Source organism: Cherax quadricarinatus, chromosome 2 (genome assembly GCF_038502225.1).
Source record: "Cherax quadricarinatus isolate ZL_2023a chromosome 2, ASM3850222v1, whole genome shotgun sequence".
Taxonomy (NCBI): Eukaryota; Metazoa; Arthropoda; class Malacostraca; order Decapoda; family Parastacidae; genus Cherax; species Cherax quadricarinatus.
The window spans coordinates 11,553,892-11,578,173 of NC_091293.1; the positions used below are offsets into that span (position 1 = coordinate 11,553,892).

General features: G+C 48.6%; 1 protein-coding gene across 1 annotated transcript; it reads right to left on the bottom strand.

Moving 5' to 3' along the window:
- Positions 1-10,912: 10,912 nt before the first annotated feature.
- LOC128686442 (short-chain dehydrogenase/reductase family 9C member 7) lies at positions 10,913-20,280 on the bottom strand. The gene is made up of 4 exons (XM_053773407.2): positions 20,072-20,280; positions 16,875-17,085; positions 12,836-12,959; positions 10,913-12,350 (listed from the first exon to the last, which is right to left on the bottom strand). Exons 1-4 carry the CDS (start codon positions 20,263-20,265, stop codon positions 12,187-12,189), a joined length of 693 nt encoding a protein of 230 aa, XP_053629382.2. The 5' UTR covers positions 20,266-20,280; the 3' UTR covers positions 10,913-12,186.
- Between the last annotated feature and the right edge of the window lie 4,002 nt (positions 20,281-24,282).

Here is a 24,282-nt window from a genome sequence, read left to right on the forward strand (position 1 = left end):
AGGCTGTGGGCCTCCCAAGGCTGTGGGTCACCACGAGGCTGTGCGTCTCCCAGAGGCTGTGGGTCACCACGAGGCTGTGGGTCACCAAGAGGCTGTCGGTCCACCAGAGGCTGTGGGTCACCACGAGGCTGTGGGTCACCACGAGGCTGTTGGTCCCCACGAGGCTGTGGGTCCCCACGAGACTGTGGGTCACCACCAAGCTGTGGATCCCCACGAGGCTCTGGGTCGCCACGAGGTGGTGGGTCCCCCCGAGGCTGTGGGTCCCCACGAGGCTTTGGGTCCCCACGAGGCTGTGGGTCCCCACGAGGCTGTGGGTCATCACGAGGCTGTCGGTAACCACGAGGCTGTTGGTCACCACGAGGCTGTGGGTCACCACGAGGCTGTGGGTCACCACGAGGCTGTGGGTCACCACGATGTTGTGGGTCTCCACGAGGCTGTGGGTCCCAACGAGGCTGTGGGTCCCCACGAGGCTGTGGGTCCCCAAGAAGATATGGGTCCCCACGAGTCTTTGGGTCACCACGAGGCAGTGCGTCACCACGAGGCTGAGGGTCACCACAAAGCTGTGGGTCCCCCCGAGGCTGAGGGTCACCACGAGGCAGTGGGTCACCACGAGGCTGTGGGTCCCCCCGAGGCTGTGGGTCACCACGAGGCTCTTGGTCACCAAGAGGCAGTCGGTCACAACGAGGCTGTAGGGCTCCCAGAGGCTGTGGGTCACCACGAGGCTGTGGGTCACCACGAGGCTGTGGGTCACCACGAGGCTGTGGGTCACCACGAGGCTGTGGGTCCCTCCGAGGCTCTGGGTCCCCCAGAGGCTGTGGGCCACAACGAGGCTGTGGGTCACTACGAGGCAGTGGGTCGCCACGAGGCTGTAGGGCCCCCAGAGACTCTGGGCCACAACGAGGCTGAGGGTCACCACGAGGCTGTGGGTCTCCCTGAGGCTGTGGGTCACCACGAGGTTGTATGTCGCCACGAGGCTGTGGGTCACAACGAGGCTGTGGGTCACCACGAGGTTGTATGTCGCCACGAGGCTGTGGGTCCCCCTAGGCTGTGGGTCCCCTCCGAGGCTGTGGGTTACCACGAGGCTGTGGGTCCCTCCGAGGCTGTGGGTCACCACGAGGCTGTGGGTCACCACGTGGTTATGGGTCAACATGACGCTGTGGGTCTCCACGAGGCTGTGGGTCACCACGAGGCTGTGGCTTACCACTAGGCTGTGGGACACCAAGAGACTGTGGGTCCCCCCGAGGCTGTGGGTCACCACGAGGCTGTGGGTCACCATGAAGCTGTGGGTCTCCACGAGGCTGTGGGTCAACACGAGGCTGTGGGTCACTTCGAGGCTGTGGGTCGCCACGAGGCTGTGGGTCCCGCCAGAGGCTGTGGGTCACCACGGGACTGTGGGTCACCACGAGGCTGTGGGTCCCGCCGAGGGTGTGGGTCACCACGAGGCAGTGGGTCACCACGAGGTTGTGGGTCCCCCCGAGGCTGTGGGTCACCACGAGGCTGTGGATCCCCCCGAGGCTGTGGGTCACCACGAGGCTGTTGGTCACCACGAGGCTGTGGGTCGCCACGAGGCTGTGTGTCCCCATGAGGCTGTGCGTCCCCACGAGGCTGTGGGTCCCCAGGAGGTTGTGGGTCCCACCGAGGCTGTGGGTCACCACGAGGCTGTGGATCCCCCCGAGGCTGTGGGTCACCACGAGGCTGTGGGTCGCCACGAGGCTGTGGGTCCCCACGAGGCTGTGCGTCCCCACGAGGCTGTGGGTCCCCAGGAGGTTGTGGGTCATCACGAGGCTGTGGGCCACCACGAGACTGTGGGTAACCACGAGGCTGTGGGTCCCCCCGAGGCTGTGGGTCCCAACGAGGCTGTGCGTCCCCACGAGGCTGTGGGTCCCCAGGAGGTTGTGGGTCACCACGAGGCTGTGGGCCACCACGAGGCTGTGGGTTACCACGAGGTTGTGGGTCCCACCGAGGCCGTGGGTCCCCCCGAGGCTGTGGGTCACCACGAGGCTGTGGGTCACCACGAGGCTGGGGGTCACCACGAGGCTGTGGGTCGCTACGAGGCTGTGGGTCACCACGAGGCTGTGGGTCACCTCGAGGCTGTGGGTCACCACGAGGCTATGGGTCACCACGAGGCTGTGAGTCACCACGAGACTGTGGGTCACCGCGAGGCTATGGGTCACCACGAGGCTGTGGGTCACCACGAGACTGTGGGTCACCACGAGTCTGTGAGTCCCTACGAGGCTGTGGGTCCCCACGAGGCTGTGGGTCCCCGAGGCTGTGGGTCACCACGAGGCTGTGGCTTACCACGAGGCTGTGGGTCCCCACGAGGTTGTGGGTCACCACGAGGCTGTGATCACCAGGAGGCAGTGGGTCCACACGAGGCTGTGGGTCACCATGAGGCTGTGGGTCCCCACGAGGCTGTGAGTCACCACCAAGTTGTGGGTTCCCTCGAGGCAGTGGGTTCCCACGAGGCTGTGGGTCACCATGAGGCTGAGGCCACCACGAGACTGTGGGTCCCCACGAGGCTGTGGGTCACCACCAAGTTTTGGGTCCCCACGAGGCTGTGGGTTCCCACGAGGCTGTGGGTCACCACGAGGCTTCGGGTCACCTTGAGGCTGTGGGTCCCCACGAGGCTGTGGGTCACTACCAAGCTGTGGGTCCCCACGAGGCTGTGAGCCACCACCAAGTTGTGGGTTCCCACGAGGCTGTGGGTTCCCACGAGGCTGTGGGTTCCCACGAGGCTGTGGGTCACCACGAGGTTGTAGGTCAAAACGAGGGTGTGGGTCACCACGAGGCTGTGGGATCCCACGAGGCTGTGGGTCACCACGAGGCTGTGGGCCACCACGAGGCTGTGGGTCCCCACGAGGCTGTGGGTCACCACCAAGTTGTGGGTCCCCACGAGGCTGTGGGTTCCCACGAGGCTGTGGGTCACCACGAGGCTGTGGGTCACCACGAGACTGTGGGTCCCCACGAGGCTGTGGGTCACCACAAGTCTGGGGGTTCCCACGAGGCTCTGGGTCACCACCAGACTGTGGGTCACCATCAGGCTGTGGGTCCCCATGAGGCTGTGGGTCCCCAGGAGACTGTGGGTCTCCACGAGGCTGTGGGTCACCAGGAGGCTGTGGGTCACCAGGAGGCTGTGGGTCACCAGGAGGCTGTGGGTCACCACGAGGCTGTGGGTCACCACGATGCTGTGGGTCACCACCAGGGTGTGGGTCCCCTGGAGGCTGTGGGTCCCCAGGAGACTGAGGGTCTCCACGAGGCTGTGGGTCACCAGGAGGCTGTGGGTCACCAGGAGGCTGTGGGTCACCACGAGGCTGTGGGTCACCACAAGGCTGTGGGTCACCACGATGCTGTGGGTCACCACCAGGCTGTGGGTCACCACCAGGCTGTGGGTCACCACGATGCTGTGGGTTACCACGAGGCTGTGGGTTACCACGAGGCTGTGAGTCCCCACGAGGCTGTGGGTCACCACCAGGCTGTGAGTCACCACGAGGCTGTGGGTCACCACGAGGCTGTGGGTCACCACGAGGCTGTGGGTTACCACGAGGCTGTGAGTCACCACTAGGCTGTGGGTCACCACCAGGCTGTGGGTCACCACCAGACTGTGGGTCACCACGAGGCTGTGGGTCACCACCAGGCTGTGGGCCACCACCAGGTTGTGGGTCACCACCAGGCTGTGGGTCACCACCAGGCTGTGGGTCACCACCAGGCTGTGGGTCACCACGAGGCTGTGGGTCCCCCCGAGGCTGTGGGTCACCACGAAGCTGTGGGTTCCCACGAGGTTGTGGGTGCCCCCGAGGCTGTTGGTCCCCCGAAACTGTGGGGCACCACGAGGCTGTGAGTCCCCTCGAGGCTGTTGGTCACCACCAGGCTGTGGGTCCCCTGGAGGCTGTTCGTCACCACGATGCTGTGAGTCCCCACGAGGCTGTGGGTGGCCACGATGATGTGGGTCCCCGCGAGGCTGTGGGTCACCACGATGATGTGGGTCACCACGAGGCTGTGAGTCACCACAAGGCTGTGGGTCCCCACGAGGCTGTGGGTCCCCACGAGGCTGTATGTCACCGCGAGGCTGTGAGTCCCCACGAGGCTATGGGTCCCTACGAGGCTGTGGGTCCCCACGAGGCTGTGGGTCCCCACGAGGCTGTGGGTCACCACGAGGCTGTGATCACCAGGAGGCTGTGGGTCACCACCAGGCTGTGGGTCACCACCAGGCTGTGGGTTACCACGAGGCTGTGGGTTACCACGAGGCTGTGAGTCACCACGAGGCTGTGGGTCACCACCAGGCTGTGGGTCACCACGAGGCTGTGGGTCACCACGAGGCTGTGGGTCACCACGAGGCTGTGGGACACAACAAATCTGTGGGTCACCACCAGGCTGTGGGTCACCACCAGGCTGTGGGACACCACCAGGCTGTGGGTCACCACCAGGCTGTGGGTCACCACCAGGCTGTGGGACACCACCAGGCTGTGGGTCAGACCCAGGCTGTGGGTCACCACCAGGCTGTGGGTTACCACGAGGCTGTGGGTCACCACCAGGCTGTGGGCCACCACCAGGCTGTGGGTCACCACGAGGCTGTGGGTCACCACCAGGCTGTGGGTCACCACCAGGCTGTGGGTCACCACGAGGCTGTTGGTCACCACGAGGCTGTGGGTTACCACGAGGCTGTGGGTCACCACCAGGCTGTGGGTTACCACCAGGCTGTGGGTCACCAATAGGCTGTGGGTCACCACCAGGCTGTGGGTCACCACCAGGCTGTGGGTCACCACCAGTCTGTTCGTCACCACCAGGCTGTGGGTCACCACCAGGCTGAGGGTCACCACCAGGCTGTGGGTCACCACCAGGCTGTGGGTCACCACCAGGCTGTGGGTCACCACCCGGCTGTGGGTCACCACCAGGCTGTGGGTCACCATCAGGCTGTGGGTCACCACCAGGCTGAGGGTCGCCACCAGGCTGTGGGTTACCACCAGGCTGTGGGTCACCACCAGGCTTTGGGTCACCACCAGGCTGTGGGTCACCAGGAGGCTGTGGGTCACCAGGAGGCTGTGGGTCACCACGAGGCTGTGGGTCACCACGAGGCTGTGGGTCACCACGAGGCTGTGGGTCACCACGAGGCTGTGGGTCACCACGATGCTGTGGGTCACAACCAGGCTGTGGGTCACCACCAGGCTGTGGGTCACCACGAGGCTGTGGGTTACCACGAGGCTGTGGGTTACCACGAGGCTGTGAGTCACCACGAGGCTGTGGGTCACCACCAGGCTGTGAGTCACCACGAGGCTGTGGGTCACCACGAGGCTGCGGGTCACCACGAGGCTGTGGGTTACCACGAGGCTGTGAGTCACCACTAGGCTGTGGGTCACCACCAGGCTGTGGGTCACCACCAGGCTGTGGGTCACCACGAGGTTGTGGGTCACCACCAGGCTGTGGGTCACCACGAGGCTGTGGGACACAACATGGCTGTGGGTCACCACCAGGCTGTGGGTCACCACCAATCTGTGGGACACCACCAGGCTCTGGGTCACCACCAGGCTGTGGGTCACCACCAGGCTGTGGGACACCACCAGGCTGTGGGTCACCACCAGGCTGTGGGTCACCACCAGGCTGTGGGTCACCACCAGGCTGTGGGTCACCACCAGGCTGAGGGTCACCACCAGGCTGAGGGTCACCACCAGGCTGTGGTTCACCACCAGGCTGTGGGTCACCACCAGGCTGTGGGTCACCACCAGGCTGTGGGTCACCACCAGGCTGTGGGTCACCACCAGGCTGTGGGACACCACCAGGCTGAGGGTCACCACCAGGCTGAGGGTCACCACCAGGCTGTGGGTCACCACCAGGCTGTGGGTCACCACCAGGCTGTGGGTTACCACCAGGCTGTGGGTCACCACCAGGCTGTGGGTTACCACCAGGCTGTGGGTCACCACCAGGCTGTGGGACACCACCAGGCTGTGGGTTACCACCAGGCTGTTGGTCACCACCAGGCTGTGGGTCACCACCAGGCTGTGGGTCACCACCAGGCTGTGGGTCACCACCAGGCTGTGGGTTACCACCAGGCTGTGGGTCACCACCAGGCTGTGGGTTACCACCAGGCTGTGGGTCACCACCAGGCTGTGGGTTACCACCAGGCTGTGGGTCACCACCAGGCTGTGGGTCACCACCAGGCTGTGGGTCACCACCAGGCTGTGGGTCACCACCAGGCTGTGGGTTACCACCAGGCTGTGGGTCACCACCAGGCTGTGGGACACCACCAGGCTGTGGGTCACCACCAGGCTGTGGGTTACCACCAGGCTGTGGGTCACCACCAGGCTGTGGGTTACCACCAGGCTGTGGGTCACCACCAGGCTGTGGGACACCACCAGGCTGTGGGTCACCACCAGGCTGTGGGTTACCACCAGGCTGTGGGTCACCACCAGGCTGTGAAGGAAAAACGTCTCTATACCAGAACTTTATTGATTCTATATTCACATTATATCCCAATATACATAATATATGAAAATTGAATGAAATGAAGTAATCAGGTGAAATCATACACAGTCGTATATATACATACAATACACTCGGTTCCGTTAAATACAGTATACACACCTACGAGTGTCTTTTAATACCGTGTTGGGTATAAGTGACTTGTATGTTGTATTAAGCCACATACATTCATACAGTCACTATTTTGACTTGTACTGAAGACACAGTGTGTATATTATAACATATACACCCTATATATAGGAACGAGAAAGGTTTATTATACATATATATATATATATATATATATATATATATATATATATATATATATGTGTGTGTGTGTGTATGTATATATATATATATATATATATATATATATATATATATATATATATATATATATATATATATATATATATATATATATATATATATATATATATATATATATATATACATATATATATATATATGTATATATATATATATAATATATATATGTATGTATGTATTTATGTATGTATGTATGTATGTATGTATGTATGTATGTATGTATGTATGTATGTGCGTGTGTGTGTGTGTTTGTTTGTGTGTGTGTGTGTGTGTGTGTGTGTGTGTGTGTGTGTGTGTGTGTGTGTGTGTGTGTGTGTGTGTGTGTGTGTGTGTGTGTGTATGTGTGTTTGTGTGTTTGTGTGTGTGTACTCACCTAATTGTACTCACCTAATTGTGGTTGCAGGGGTCGATACTCAGCTCCTGGCCCCGTCTCTTCACTGATCGCTACTAGGTCCTCTCTCTCTCTGCTTCCTGAGCTGTATCATACCTCTTCTTAAAACTATGTATGGTTCCTGCCTCCACTACTTCACTTGCTAGGCTATTCCACTTCCTGACAACTCTATGACTGAAGAAATACTTCCTAACGTCCCTGTGACTCGTCTGAGTCTTCAGCTTCCAGTTGTGACCCCTTGTCCCTGTGTCCCCTCTCTGGAACATCCTATCTCTGTCCACCTTGTCTATTCCCCGCAGTATCTTGTATGTCGTTATCATGTCTCCCCTGACCCTTCTGTCCTCCAGTGTCGTCAGTCCGATTTCCCTCAACCTTTCCTCGTACGACATTCCCCTGAGCTCTGGGAATAGCCTTGTTGCAAACCTTTGTACTTTAACTTCTTGACGTGCTTGACCAGGTGTGGGTTCCAGACTGGTGCTGCATATTCCAGTATGGGCCTAACATACACAGTGTACAGTGTCTTGAACGATTCCTTAGTAAGGTATCGGAACGCTATTCTCAGGTTTGCCTGGCGCCCGTATGCTGCAGCAGTTATTTGGTTGATATGTGCCTCCGGTGATGTGCTCGGTGTTATGGTCACCCCAAGGTCTTTCTCCCTGAGTGAGGTCTGTAGTCTTTGTCCACCTAGCCTATACTCTGTCTGCGGTCTTCTTTGCCCCTCCCCAATCTTCATGACTTTGCATTTGGCTGGATTGAATTCGAGAAGCCAGTTTCTGGATCACATGTCCAGCCTGTCCAGATCTCTTTGCAGTCCTGCCTCATCCTCATCCTATTTAATTCTTCTCATCAACTTCACATCATCTGCGAACAGGGACACTTCAGAGTCTATTCCTTCCATCATGTCGTTCACATATATTAAAAATAGCACTGGTCCTAGAACTGACCCCTGTGGGACCCCGCTCGTCACAGGCGCCCACTGTGACACCTCTTCACGTACCATGACTCATTGCTGCCTCCCTGTCAGGTATTCCCTGATCCATTGCAGTGCCCTCCCTGTTACATGCGCCTGATCCTCCAACTTCTGCACTAATCTCTTGTGGGGAACAGTGTCAAAGGCCTTCCTGCAGTCTAGGAAAACGCAATCTACCCACCCCTCTCTCTCGTGTCTTACTTCTGTTACCTAATCATAAAACTCCAGGAGGTTTGTGATGCAAGATTTGCCTTCCATGAACCCATGCTGGTTTTCATTTATAATCTTGTTCCTTTCCAGGTGTTCGACCACTCTCCTCCTGATAATCTTCTCCATGACTTTGCACACAATACATGTCAGAGACACAGGTCTGTAGTTTAGCGCCTCGTTTCTGTTTCCTTTCTTAAATATGGGGACTACATTAGCTGTCTTCCATTTCTCAGGTAGTTGCCCAGTTTCAAGGGATGTGTTGAAGATTGTGGTTAGAGGCACGCACAGCATCTCTGCTCCTTCTCTAAGGACCCATGGGGAGATGTTGTCCGGTCCCATCGCCTTTGAGGTGTCAAGGTCACTTAGGAGCTTCTTCACCTCCTCCTCAGTTGTTAGTATGTCATCCAACACTTGTTGGTATATTCCCTCTTGATGTTCCCTTCTGTGCTGTCTTCCCACAGCCCTTCCTGTCTCTACTGTAAAAACTTCCTTAAATCTCCTGTTCAGCTCCTCACATACCTCCTGATCATTTCTTGTGAGTTCTCCACCTTCTGTCCTTAATCTGATCACCTGGTCTTTGACTATTGTCTTACTCCTGATGTGGCTATACAACAGTTTCGGGTCAGTCTTGATTCTCGATGCTATGTCATTTTCATACTGTCGCTGGGCGTCCCTCCTTACCTGTGCATACTCATTCCTGGCTCTGCGACTGATCTCCATATTTTCGTGTGTTCTCTGCCTTCTGTACTTTTTCCATTCTCTATTGCACTTTGTTTTTGCCTCCTTACACCGTCGGGTAAACCAGGGGCTCGTTCTGGTCTTTCCGTTGTTACTGTTGCCCTTGGGAATAAACCTTTCCACTGCCTCCTTGCATTTTGTTGTTACATATTCCATCATTTCATTTACTGGCTTTCCTGCCAGTTCTCTGTCCCACTGGACCTCCAGCAGGAATTTCTTCAACCCTATGTAGTCCCCTTATCGTAGGCCTACTCACAAGATGGCAGGCTCGGTCGAAATTTATCTCCAGAAATCGCTGTAATCGTCAGAATTACAGGCCCTCCGTTGCCACCATTTATCGTAGGGGTTCTTAAATGGAGATATCGAGGGTTGGAGGTAGACACACTTGTTGGATGGTAACGATATATATTGTCAGACTGTGATGATGGGAGAGGGAGCCCAGCCTCTGCCTGTCCTAGCCTGGATGTCTACGCCGACTGAGAGCGGGGCAGAGGTACGAACGTACACATGCGCATCCCGTGACGTCACACAAGAGTCACAGGCCTAAAAGGGATCTCCTATCTAAAACACATGGATGATACTAATATGCTATACAACACAGGGATCAGCAACTATGCTGACACCCTCTTTTATAGTCAGGCTTTTCCCATTCAACTCCTGTTATTCTCTCCACTTGCAGCTCTACTATGTATTCAAAGCACAGAACCACGTGGTCGCTAGCTCCTAGGGGACTCTCATACTTGATGTTCTCAATGTCTGAGCTGCCCAGGGTGAACACAAGGTCCAATCTTGCTGGTTCATCCTCCCCTCTGTGTGTGTGTGTGTGTGTGTGTGTGTGTGTGTTAGTTGTGTGTGTGTGTGTGTGTGTGTTAGTTGTGTGTGTGTGTTAGTTGTGTTTGTGTGTGTGTGTGTGTGTGTGTGTGTGTGTGTGTGTGTGTGTGTGTGTGTGTGTGTGTGTGTGTGTGTTAGTGTGTGTGTGTGTTAGTGTGTGTGTGTGTGTGTGTGTGTGTGTGTTAGTTGTGTGTGTGTGTTAGTTGTATGTGTGTGTGTGTGTGTTAGTTGTATGTGTGTGTTAGTTGTGTGTGTGCATGTGTGTGTGTATGCTGAATAGGTAAAACCGGTCGATTATTAAGAACTCATTTAAAATTAAGTCCTTTCTAAAATTTTCTCTTATACTTTTAAAGATATATTTTGTCCTTTATGTTAATGTAAAAATTAATAATTTTGTACTAAAAGAACCTTAGAAAACTTACCTAACCTTATTATAACAAGCGTAATTAATTTAGCTTAATCCAACTAAATATATATTATATAAGTTTATAATAATTTAATAATAAACACAATGAAATATATGTTTTTTCGTTAGGTTCACAATGATTTTTGCGAAATTATTGCATACACAAATTTTCACATGACTTATTCAGCAAGAAGAGCGTTGCTATTAAAGCCAAAATCGCAAATTTTACCTATTCGGCATAACATATATATATATATATATATATATATATATATATATATATATATATATATATATATATATATATATATATATATATATATATATATATATATATATATATATATATATATATATATAATCACCTAATTCAAATTCGCATTATATAAAATAATATAATAAATGTACAGCTGAATTACCCAAAAAAGTCTAAAGCTAAGGACAATTATCTTATTTACACATAAAGTTCACTTAACACAACCTCTACTTTAAACATTTCGACAGAACAAAGAGGCACAATACCGTGACTGGAACAATACACTAACAACTCGCACATAGGAGAGAGGAGCTTATGACGACGTTTCGGCCCAACTTGGAGCATTTACAGAGTCACGTGACTTTGTAAATGGTCCAAGTATGGCCGAATCGTCGTCGTAAGGTCCTCTCTCCTATGTGCGGGTTATTTGTGTATTGTGTTTTACATATTCCCTTTAATACAATTCACTTAACACAGTCTCCTCCCTTAACACCGTCCACTTCATAAACAAGCACATAGGATATGCCATAATTAGGAAACTCAGCCACTTTCTTGCTCTAAGTTGCGATTTGACACTTGTCTCGCCACTTGATAAATACGAGACCACTTGACTCAGCTTAAGAGCTTCAACTGAACGTAATTCACTCTCCCAGCTATGACACAGACACTGCCCCTCGTTCATTAACAAATTCAACCTGCATGGCACCCCAGGGATGACACCCCTGGCAGGGCAACATTATTATTATGAGGGTCCTCTCAGTGCCATTAATCTGTAGTATGGCGCTGAGTAAATTCGACCTTGTCGAAACAGAAGTTAGAATGGGAGGGGGTGGAAGTATTTTCATACTGCTTTTTATTTTATTTTTAGCTTGTCCGTCCACTGAAACACTGAAATACTTTTTCATTGCTATGGCGTGCTCTTCGAGTTACCTTGAACTGCTGGCTAAGACTTGAATCTTGTTTTATTATCTGCCTGGGACAGTCATCTGGTTCCTGGAACCTCTGGTTGTTGTCTTAATTGATCATCTTTGTTCCTGGAATCTTCTGGATGTTGTCGAGTGATCATCCTGGTTCTTGAAATCTCTGGTTGTTGTCTTGGCTGGTCATTCTGGTTCCTGGTACCTCTGGTTGTTGTCTTAGCTGGTCGTCTTGGATCCTGGTACTTCCGCTTATCTTGGCTGGTCATCCTGGTTCTTGATACCTCTGGTTGTTGTCTTGGCTGGTCGTCTTGAATCCTGGTACCTCCGGTTGTTGTCTTGGCTGGTCATCCTGGTTCCTGATACCTCTGGTTATTGTTTTGGCTGGTCATCCTGGCTTCTGGATCCACTGGTTGTTGTTTTGGCTGGTTTTCCTGGTTCCTGGAAACACTGGTTGTTACCAGTCAGTTTATTGCAATCATTGGGGCGCTATAATCATGCGTTATATGACCGCAGAGTCATGTAGGTCATGGGGAATGAAAGGCAACCGAATTCGATCCAAGTAGTCCTTAACCGTCATCGTAACACCTCCGCAGAATTGTTGATCTTTGCCTGAGGTGGACCGGTGGAGTTTTGAAACATCTCTTTGGTACGACGGGCCGTTCGCTTCTCGTGGATAGTTTAGAACTTGAACTTGAGTTCTGCATCTGTCTTGGGGGAAGGGGTCATCTCGTTCTTTCCCCAGTTGGGCATAGAAAACACTCGCTCCAGTTTGGCGTTCGGGGGTCTCGTCTTGTCTACGATGGAACGAGGGTCCACCAGCGATGGCTGCTTCTTTTTCCGTTCTGAAAGGAGGAAGAGAGAGATTAATGAAAACGTTCTGCATTCCGTAGGACAGGAGAGAGAAAGAGAGAGAGAGAGAGAGAGAGAAGACGAGAGAGAGAGAGAGAGAGAGAGAGAGAGAGAGAGAGAGAGAGAGAGAGAGAGGGAGAGGGAGACAGAGAGAGAGAGAGAGAGAGAGAGAGAGAGAGAGAGAGAGAGAGAGAGAGAGAGAGAGAGAGAGAGAGAGAGAGAGAGAGAGAGAGAGAGAGAGAGAGAGAGAGAGAGAGAGAGAGAAACTGAATGAATGGCTGGATGAATGAGTGTGATCAGAAATTCTAGGTGGCAGAGGTGATGATGAGAGGAAAATAATGATATAATGAAGTTCATTATATCATTTTCCTATTATCATCAACTTCTCTGCCACCTAAAGAGACGAGAAGGGAAGATTATCAAGAGATGAGGGAGAACGGAAGAGAATAAGGGAGAAATATAGGATAGGAGGACTTACCTGCGACGTATGCTGGAGGGGTCTGGGGTTGACTACTGAGGAAGAAGTGATCTCTGAGGTTCTCCGGCAGTGAAGACAACAGCTTGGCTCTGATCTGCGTCACTACGCTGGGCACGTACCGCGTCTGTGAGAAATTTCAAATTCAAAATTTTACATTTTTGTATGCGTTACGATGATAATGCAGTTTTGTGTCTAACACTGTTAGACACAAAGGAAAGCCAATAATTATTTGAAAGTGTCTGAGTGATCGTCGGTTTTGAGGAGTAATTACAAACAGCGAGTGAATGTAGAAGAAGATGTTACAGTAGAAATATAATGGGACAAGATGCATAATTAATTGTCTGTGGTAGATGGAACACTTTATCTCATCTCTGTGAGAAGACGGACGATATCTGTCACAACCTCTAGGGTTTATATCTGTCACAACCTCTAGGGTTTATATCTGTCACAACCTCTAGGGTTTATATCTGTCACAACCTCTAGGGTTTATATCTGTCACAACCTCTAGGGTTTATATCTGTCACAACCTCTAGGGTTTATATCTGTCACAACCTCTAGGGTTTATATCTGTCACAACCTCTAGGGTTTATATCTGTCACAACCTCTAGGGTTTATATCTGTCACAACCTCTAGGGTTTATTTTCCATAGTTCGTGATCATTACAACTAAGGTAATATAACTTAATGTAAAATGAAACATATAGTGAGCCGGAATATATATTTTTTTTCAATTGTTGCTGCTTTTATTTATTGTTGTAATTTACTCAAACAAACATTGAAACATCCTAAATACCTTAATTAAGGCAAAGATAAAAGAAACACTCGAGATAACAGAAGAGCTTTTATTAACGGAGGTATATAACGTTTCCTTCGCATTTAATAATCGAAAAGTCGTGTATCTCTGTAAATGATAAAGTAGACACATGTGCAACACTTGGGTATCTTTGAGGAAACGTTTCGCCACACAGTGGCTTCATCAGTCGGTTTTCTGAACCATTTATCTATACATCTATAAATAAAGGCTCTATTTTCTCTATTTTCACAACACACTGACTGTGCCACAGTTTCACTGCACATTGACTGTGTCTCAGTTTCACTACACACTGAGCCTCAGTTTCACTACACACTGGCTGTGCCTCAGTTTCACTACACACTGACTGTGTCTCAGTTTCACTACACACTGGCTGTGCCTCAGTTTCACTACACACTGACTGTGCCTCAGTTTCACTACACACTGGCTGTGCCTCAGTTTCACTACACACTAACTGTGTCTCAGTTTCACTACACACTAGCTGTGCCTCAGTTTCACTACACACTGACTGTGCCTCAGTTTCACTACACACTGAGCCTCAGTTTCACTACACACTGACTGTGCCTCAGTTTCACTACACACTGGCTGTGCCTCAGTTTCACTACATACTGACTGTGCCTCAGATTCACTACACACTGGGTGTGCCTCAGATTCACTACACACTGACTGTGCCTCATATTCACTACACACTGGCTGTGCCTCAGTTTCACTACACACTGACTGTGCCTCAGATTCACTACACACTGGGTGTGCCTCAGTTTAACTACGCACTGACTGTGCCTCAGTTTCACTACACACTGGCTGTGCCTCAGTCTCACTGCACACTGACTGTCTCAGTTTCACTACACACTGGCTGTGCCTCAGTTTCACTACACGCTGACTGTGCCTCAGTTTCACTACACACTGACTGTGCCTCAGTTTCACTGCACACTGGCTGTGCCTCAGTTTCACTACACACTGACTGTGTCTCAGTTTCACTACACACTGACTGTGCTTCAGTTTCACTACACACTGGTTGTGCCTCAGTTTCTTTACACACTGTGTCTCAGTTTCACTACACACTGACTGTGCCTTAGTTTCACTTCACACTGACTGTGTCTCAGTTTCACTGCACACTGGCTGTGCCTCAGTTTCACTACACACTGGCTGTGCCTCAGTTTCATTACACACTAACTGTGTCTCAGTTTCACTACACACTGACTGTGCCTCAGTTTCACTACACACTGACTGTGCCTCAGTTTCACTACACACTGGCTGTGCCTCAGTTTCACTACACACTAGCTGTGCCTCAGTTTCACTACACACTGGCTGTGCCTCAGTTTCACTACACACTGGCTGTGTCTCAGTTTCACTACACACTGGCTGTGCCTCAGTTTCATTACACACTGTGTCTCAGTTTCACTACACACTGACTGTGCCTCAGTTTCACTGCACACTGGCTGTGCCTCAGTTTCACTACACACTGGCTGTGCCTCAGTTTCATTACACACTGACTGTGTCTCAGTTTCACTACACACTGACTGTGCCTCAGTTTCACTACACACTGACTTTGCCTCAGTTTCACTACACACTGTATCTCAGTTTCACTACACACTGGCTGTGTCTCACTTTCACTACACACTGACTGTGCCTCAGTTTCACTGCACACTGGCTGTGCCTCAGTTTCACTACACACTGGCTGTGCCTCAGTTTCATTACACACTAACTGTGTCTCAGTTTCACTACACACTGACTGTGCCTCAGTTTCACTACACACTGACTGTGCCTCAGTTTCACTACACACTGGCTGTGCCTCAGTTTCACTACACACTAGCTGTGCCTCAGTTTCACTACACATTGGCTGTGCCTCAGTTTCACTACACACTAGCTGTGCCTCAGTTTCACTACACATTGGCTGTGCCTCAGTTTCACTACACACTGGCTGTGCCTCAGTTTCACTACACACTGGCTGTGCCTCAGTTTCATTACACACTGACTGTGTCTCAGTTTCACTACACACTGACTGTGCCTCAGTTTCACTACACACTGACTGTGCCTCAGTTTCACTACACACTGTATCTCAGTTTCACTACACACTGGCTGTGTCTCACTTTCACTACACACTGACTGTGCCTCAGTTTCACTACACACTGGCTGTGCCTCAGTTTCACAACACACTGACTGTGTCTCAGTTTCACTACACACTGACTGTGTCTCAGTTTCACAACACACTGACTGTGCCTCAGTTTCACTACACACTGACTGTGCCTCAGTTTCACTACACACTGTGCCTCAGTTTCACTACACACTGTGCCTCAGTTTCACTACACACTGTATCTCAGTTTCACTACACACTGGCTGTGTCTCATTTTCACTACACACTGACTGTGTCTCAGTTTCACTACACACTGACTGTGTCTCAGTTTCACTACACACTGGCTGTGTCTCATTTTCACTACACACTGACTGTGTCTCATTTTCACTACACACTGACTGTGTCTCAGTTTCACTACACACTGGCTGTGCCTCAGTTTCACAACACACTGACTGTCTCAGTTTCACTACACACTGGCTGTGCCTCAGTTTCACAACACACTGACTGTCTCAGTTTCACTACACACTGGCTGTGTCTCATTTTCACTACACACTGACTGTATCTCAGTTTCACTACACACTGGCTGTGCCTCAGTTTCACAACACACTGACTGTGCCTCAGTTTCACTACACACTGGCTGTGCCTCAGTTTCACAACACACTGACTGTCTCAGTTTCACTACACATTGGCTGTGTCTCATTTTCACTACACACTGACTGTATCTCAGTTTCACTACACACTGACTGTGCCTCAGTTTCACTACACACTGGCTGTGCCTCAGTTTCACAACACACTGACTGTCTCAGTTTCACTACACACTGGCTGTGCCTCAGTTTCACAACACACTGACTGTCTCAGTTTCACTACACACTGGCTGTGCCTCAGTTCCACTACACACTGACTGTCTCAGTTTCACTACACACTGGCTGTGTCTCATTTTCACTACACACTGACTGTGTCTCAGTTTCACTACACACTGGCTGTGTCTCATTTTCACTACACACTGACTGTGTCTCAGTTTCACTACACACTGGCTGTGTCTCAGTTTCACTACACACTGACTGTGTCTCAGTTTCACAACACACTGGCTGTGCCTCAGTTTCACAACACACTGGCTGTGCCTCAGTTTCACAACACACTGGCTGTGCCACATACCTTAGGATCGTTCCCGGCCACAGCGTCGACCATATCATCTATAACCTCCTTGATCTTCTCCGAGGGTTTAGCTTTATTAAGGTGGTTTGAAATAGTCGTCTTGAAGTCCTTGATATACTCGTCTCCGTAAGACTTCTTGACGTCCTCTGAACACTCCTGCCAGAACCTGTCAAGTGCGCTGTGGATGCGTCCTTCCTGACTGATGGGAGTCCTGCAGGAGAGGCCAGGAAGTTTAAGGATTTATAAATGAGATTTTTTTTATAATGTATGGGTTGCCTTACAGTTTGTTAAACGGTCTCAATGTTAGTTTACATTCAAAGATATGCCAGACAGGATTTTTCGTAGTGTAGTTGTGGCCTCTTATGGGACATGGAAAAATGGGAGATATTATTTAAAAGTGTGAATTAAAACAAGTATTTGAGTGCCATTTTTCATGATAAAGTGTATATATTTATTTGTAAAAGACTGGGTAATAGAAAAGGTACAATATTCTTACAGACTCACTATTTTCACTAAAATTTTTATTTCTCCGAGGCTACAGGTCCCTACAAAAGGACCCATTAAAAAATATAAAGGATATATATATGGTACTGAAAACATCTCAGCGAGGTAGAACTCGCAACAGAGGATTCATACTGGACAAATTCAGAATTCAAGAAAATGGTGAGGAGAACCATTGTTGTGGCAACAGATCTATGGTGTTATTTAGGTGAATACTTCCGGTAATGTTATAAATCAGGCTAGACAAATACGTAAGTAGGAATAGTTGGGTGAGTTTACCCCGTCAAACATGGGTGAGTAAACTTCTTTTTTTTTAGTGGGTGAGAGGAGGAAAGAAGTAGATTAAAGAGTAGCTGGTAATGTACAATGTTGATATTTACAAGTGTAAGGCTCAGTGAAAGCAGAGTGTCTCTCCACCTGAATCTTATTTCTTGAGTCTAGGTAGATGCTAGAATTTCTGTGACGTGTCTCAAGAACTTCTCTCCACGGAAGCCTGACTCCTCGCAGGGGTCAGGCTTCCGTGTTGACAATCTAAGTTTTAATGTTCTCTTATTCATCCTTTCCTAATATAAAGTAGATAATCTCTGAACTGCCATCAAGTCTTAATGTTCTTTAATGAATTACTTTATTTGTTTTGCCTTTATCACTGTCTATTGTGTATTTTCCTCTCCTGATATTCTATACATAGTCCATTAATTTTACTCTTGTTCCTTCACATTTATCTTGTTTGACTAATCTATTGTTCTTTTCCATATTTACTTGTAAAGTATTTTTTTTCAGTTGTCTTTTGGATGATTTATTGTTGAAGAGAACCAGAATCCTCTTTTTCTATAGTTTTCCACTGGGATGGGACATATTTCTTCATCTTCATCTTATTTCTGGGAAAGTATTGCCCACTGGTGGGTGGCTACGAATTTCCTTTTCTACTTCAGATGAATTGTCTGTGACCATTTTTAGGGTTTCTTCTGATGGGACTTGGTCTGGAAAAGTTCATGTCTGGGAGATGATTTAGTCCAACCCTTTCTCCTACAGTATCTGCAAAAGGTCCTGGATACGTTTGGATTAAAGTGTCATAAACACTTAAGAAATCACTTGGACTGAAATCTGAATTGCAGGTAAAAATAATCCTGTATATTTCTTCACGAAGAGGGTCTCTGAGGCAAATATTTGCATATATTTTTTTTATCTGGGTAGCTTTATTTGTGTTACTTTAGTTATTTATTCGTAGTTGTTTTACGCTGACTAGGTGCGAGGGGTTCGTGATTGCTAGGTTGTTGATGGTGTGTTGTATTGGTTTTGGTGTCAAGTGTTGAGGCTTATGTCGCTTCTTGTGTTGCTCGTTGGATTCATTGAGTGTTGTGTTCTTTAGCTATTTCCTTATATGTTGCTTTATTTTTCTGGAAGCAGACTTTTTCTTTTCATCTTTTTTTATATTGTGTACGAATGATATATAATACCGACAAGATGAGATTAAGACACATGTGCAACATCTGGGTATCTTTATTGTAGACGTTTCGCCATCCAGTGGCTTTATCAATACAAATTCTAGGACATAACTTGAAGACAGTAGAACTATGTACAGAAGATGAGGTAATCAGTCCCTCAACCTAGGAGTAGGTGCGAAGAGCACCGTGCTCTTCGCACCTACTCCTAGGTTGAGGGACTGATTACCTCATCTTCTGTACATAGTTCTACTGTCTTCAAGTTATGTCCTAGAATTTGTATTGATAAAGCCACTGGATGGCGAAACGTCTACAATAAAGATACCCAGATGTTGCACATGTGTCTTAATCTCATTTTTTTATATTGTAAGACATACTGCAACAATGCAAGGTATGGTAATCTCCTCTCCAGTTAAGACATGTTAGTGGGGTGCAGATACTGTCGATGTGATCGTATTTATATAAAATGTAGCAAGGCTTTATGGTGCAGCATACTTCTTGCTCGACATTCCTTGGATAGATATAGTGATGAGATATATATACTCAGGCCTCAATATGTTGCTTTACATACATTGAGATTTACCCAAATTTTGACTTTCAACACTGAAGAAATATCTTCGGCATACGATAAACTTCTTCCACTTTGGCCCAAGTAATCCTGTCGTCAGTGATCATTGTCAGTTCATTAGCAGTTTTCTCTGTGGTTAAAATCAAATGAATGAAACACTTATGTCACCTCATTACGGACGTGCTTCGGCACTGTGGTCTTCTTCGCTCTAGTTTTCCAGGACCGAAACGTATCCAGAATATTATGTTCCAGGTGTTTGTTAACGTATCTTCAACCACAACTTTGTTTGATTCTCATACTTCCTTCTCAAGTCCGTTGGCATTATTTTTCAATTCTAATTAAATAATTACTTCAATTTTTGTTGCTGTTAATTATTTCCACTGCAGATGCTGATGTGAATAGCCTGTGTCGTTGTCACTGAGGCAGTGGGACATAAAAAGAGTCCATCGTTTTAAAGACTTACGGGAGTTTTACTCTGGTATCTTGTCGTAGGATACCGGCCAGGAAATGTTTCTAATGTAGTGTTTCCGTGGTCTTACGTGTGAAGAGTGACTGTCATTTACTGGGTGTACAGAGAGACTGTCCTCATTAAATGCACAGAGTGACTGACCGGGTGAAAAGGGCAAGTAATAAAGAAGAGACAGTCAATTAGGTTGCTGTGTTATTACGATGTCGTGAAAACCCACCTGTAGAGAGTAGGCTCCACCGTGTGGACTGAGATGCCCCACTTCTGCATCTCAAGTCTGAGGCCGTCACCGAAGGAGACGGTGGCGTGCTTGCTCATGCTGTAGGCGGTGAAGCCAGGGAAGGTGTAGCGTCCTGCGGGAGCATAGTACACAGGTGAAACAAGTGAGACACAGGCTAGACACAGTTGATACATCCTGTTAGATTAGATTAGAATTAAGAGATAAACAACTCCCGTGGATCATCGAGTGTTCTACGCAGGTCAGAGCTCTGACACGCACGTTACAAAAATAACAGACAGGTAACAAAAACAAATGTTCGTAACAACAACACACCTGAGATAATAACGCCAACACAGGGGTGGCAACCAGGGAAATAAACGTATCAAAAAAATCATAATTTTTCGCGTCACTATTAAACCCTGAAGGTTAACATTATATGAAAAATACTCATCAGTTCTAATCGTATTAGGGAACCGGCGGGGGGAGGGGTTTGAACCCCTGGCACTTACTCGCCTTGGGTTCAACCTCCACCCGTTCCTTGATTTGTTTGCAATTGTGTTATTACGATTTCGTGAGTTATTAGTTCTAGATTCGTTAATTATTCAAACCAATTTACTCCCCCTCCCCCCCTCATAACTCAGAGTACACCAATCACCCCAGCCTCTCCCCCTCCCAAAATAGTCCAGATCAACCCCCACCCTCACTGCCTCCTCAGAGAGTCCAAACCCCCCATAACTCACGCTCAATCCTCCCAAGAAGGACTACACCTCCACCCTTAACCCCCCAGATAGGCTCAGACCCCCACCCTCACTCCCCCTCAAAAAGCCGCTGCGTCAGTACAAACATTACCAAGTCAACATCACCATGATAAAAAGTTAAGAAAAAGTATGAAAGGAACGTGAAGGCTATCGTTTACCTGAGTGTGTGTACTCACCTAATTGTGGTTGCAGGGGTCGAGACTCAGCTCCTGGCCCCGCCTCTTCACTGATCGCTACTAGGTCCTCTCCCTCTCTGCTTCCTGAGCTTTGTCATACCTCTTCTTAAAACTATGTATGGTTCCTGCCTCCACTACTTAACTTGCTAGACTATTCCACTTCCTGACGACTCTATGACTGAAGAAATACTTCCTAACGTCTCTGTGACTCCTCTGAGTCTTCAGCTTCCAGTTGTGACCCCTTGTTTCTGTGTCCCCTCTCTGGAGCATCCTATCTCTGTCCACCTTGTCTATTCCCCGCAGTATCTTGTATGTTGTTATTATGTCTCCCCTGACCCTTCTGTCCTCCAGTGTCGTCAGTCCGATTTCCCTCAACCTTTCCTCGTACGACATTCCCCTGAGCTCTGGGACTAGCCTTGTTGCAAACCTTTGTACTTTCTCTAACTTCTTGACGTGCTTGACCAGGTGTGGGTTCCAGACTGGTGCTGCATACTCCAGTATGGGCCTAACATACACAGTGTACAGTGTCTTGAACGATTCCTTAGTAAGGTATCGGAACGCTATTCTCAGGTTTGCCAGGCGCCCGTATGCTGCAGCAGTTATTTGGTTGATATGTGCCTCCGGTGATGTGCTCGGTGTTATGGTCACCCCAAGGTCTTTCTCCCTGAGTGAGGTCTGTAGTCTTTGTCCACCTAGCCTATACTCTGTCTGCGGTCTTCTTTGCCCCTCCCCAATCTTCATGACTTTGCATTTGGCAGGATTGAATTCGAGAAGCCAGTTTCTGGACCACATGTCCAGCCTCTCCAGGTCTCTTTGTAGTCCTGCCTCGTGTGTGTGTGTGTGTGTGTGTGTGTGTGTGTGTGTGTGCGTGCGCGCGCCTCGCCCACTTGGTAAATAAGGTAGACAGCCTCGCCTCTTTATTTTCACAATATGCAAGTCATGTGTGAGGCTGCAGGGTATCTCGGGGAGCCTGAGCATGCTCAGTGCTACCCAGGTGCTACGTTATCATGACAGGACCCCGGGGAGCCTGAGCATGCTCAGTGCTACCCAGGTGCTACGTTATCACGACAGGACCCCGGGGAGCCTGAGCATGCTCAGTGCTACCCAGGTGCTACGTTATCATGACAGGACCCCGGGGACCATGAGCATGCTCAGTGCTACCCATGTGCTACGTTATCACGACAGGACCCCGGGGAGCCTGAGCATGCTCAGTGCTACCCAGGTGCTACGTTATCACGACAGGACCCCGGGGAGCATGAGCATGCTCAGCGCTACCCAGGTGCTACGTTATCATGACACAAATAATGAAGGACCCAGCGTGTGAGTGTGCTGCTGCAGGTACGTCACTCCTACAAGAGATGAAACAGTGGAAGACACAAACGCAGCAAAATGAGGCCCTTTACTGACAACGTTTCGCCCACACTGTGAGCTTCATCAGGTCAAAAACAAATGAAGCATTTGAAGCTACTCGCAGTGTGACTGGTTCAAAGATTTCCCTGAGTCAGTAAATTAAAAAAAAGAAACTGATCTATGACCCCTAAAGACCTTTTATGCTCTGCCAGGTTAAGAATTATCCTGGTTCCTTAATAAGACTGCTCGGAAAAAAAAAGACAGTCTTTTCACAGTTTCTTTTGTCAGGAAAAAATGCTTCCAATCTCTTCTTAGATCACAAGACACGCAAGTATTTTAATGAGGATTCGTGATTAGTGTTGCAGAGGGGACTGGACTGGTAAATGAGTGACCCGCCGTCGAACCTCGATGCGTAAGGGATTTAAATATTTTACTTCTCTTCCAGAGGCTCCAAGAGACCTGACCGCGATTACTACACGGAGGACTGAGCCTTCATCACTCCCATCGCTCATAACTAACAAGATTTTAACAATTAAACAGGTTACAGTGTAATCCGACTACAGAATATCTACTACTGTACAGATCAGTTTACGTATAACCACTTAGCTGGTTTATAAATATCCTCAGGTGAAATTGCAGATCTACAGAATGTATAGAGAACCTTTACTGTACGTATAAATTCTGTCAATCACCTTAACTACTGAGAACGTTGGAAGCGCTTGACATCTACTCCTTGGAACGCAGGCGAGAGAGATACTATATCATAATCTACACTTGGAAAATACTAGAAGGACTGGTGCCCAATCTGCACACGGAAATCATTCCCTACGAAAGCAAAAGACGAGGCAAGCGGTACAAAATACCCCCAATGAAAAGTAGGGGCACCATTGGTCCAATAAGAGAAAACACAGTAAGTGTCCAAGGCCCAAGACTGTTCAACAGCCTCCTACCGTGCATAAGGGGAATTACCAATAGACCCCTGGCTGCCTTCAAGAGGGAGCTGGACAGATACTTAAAGACGGTGTCGGACCAGCCGGGCTGTGGTTCGTATGTTGGACTGCGTGCGGCCAGCAGCAACAGCCTGGTTGATCAGGCCCTGATCCACCGGGAGGCCTGGTCATGAACCGGACCACGGAGACGTTCATCCCCGGAATAACCTCCAGGTAGACTCCAGGTAGGTTGATAGAATCAGTCAATATACTGGTATATCTGGGGTAATAAGGAGGGAGGGAGGGAGGGAGGGAGGGAGGGAGGGAGGGAGGGAGGGAGGGAGAGATATACTTCCCAGTATGTAGTAGTCACTCCAGAGCTTTTGTCAAGTTGATGATTGTTCAGTTCTCTTCCTCCACTTGATTTATATTGTCATATTGATGTTTCTTATTGATGTATCTTATTGATGTATCTTATTGATGTATCTTATTGATGTTTCTTATTGATGTATCTTATTGATGTTTCATATTGATGTTTCTTATTGATGTTTCTTATTGATGTATCTTATTGATGTATCTTATTGATGTATCTTATTGATGTATCTTATTGATGTTTCTTATTGATGTATCTTATTGATGTTTCTTATTGATGTATCTTATTGATGTATCTTATTGATGTATCTTATTGATGTATCTTATTGATGTATCTTATTGATGTATCTTATTGATGTTTCTTATTGATGTATCTTATTGATGTATCTTATTGATGTATCTTATTGATGTTTCTTATTGATGTATCTTATTGATGTTTCTTATTGATGTTTCTTATTGATGTTTCTTATTGATGTTTCTTATTGATGTATCTTATTGATGTATCTTATTGATGTATCTTATTGATGTTTCTTATTGATGTATCTTATTGATGTATCTTATTGATGTTTCTTATTGATGTATCTTATTGATGTATCTTATTGATGTATCTTATTGATGTTTCTTAT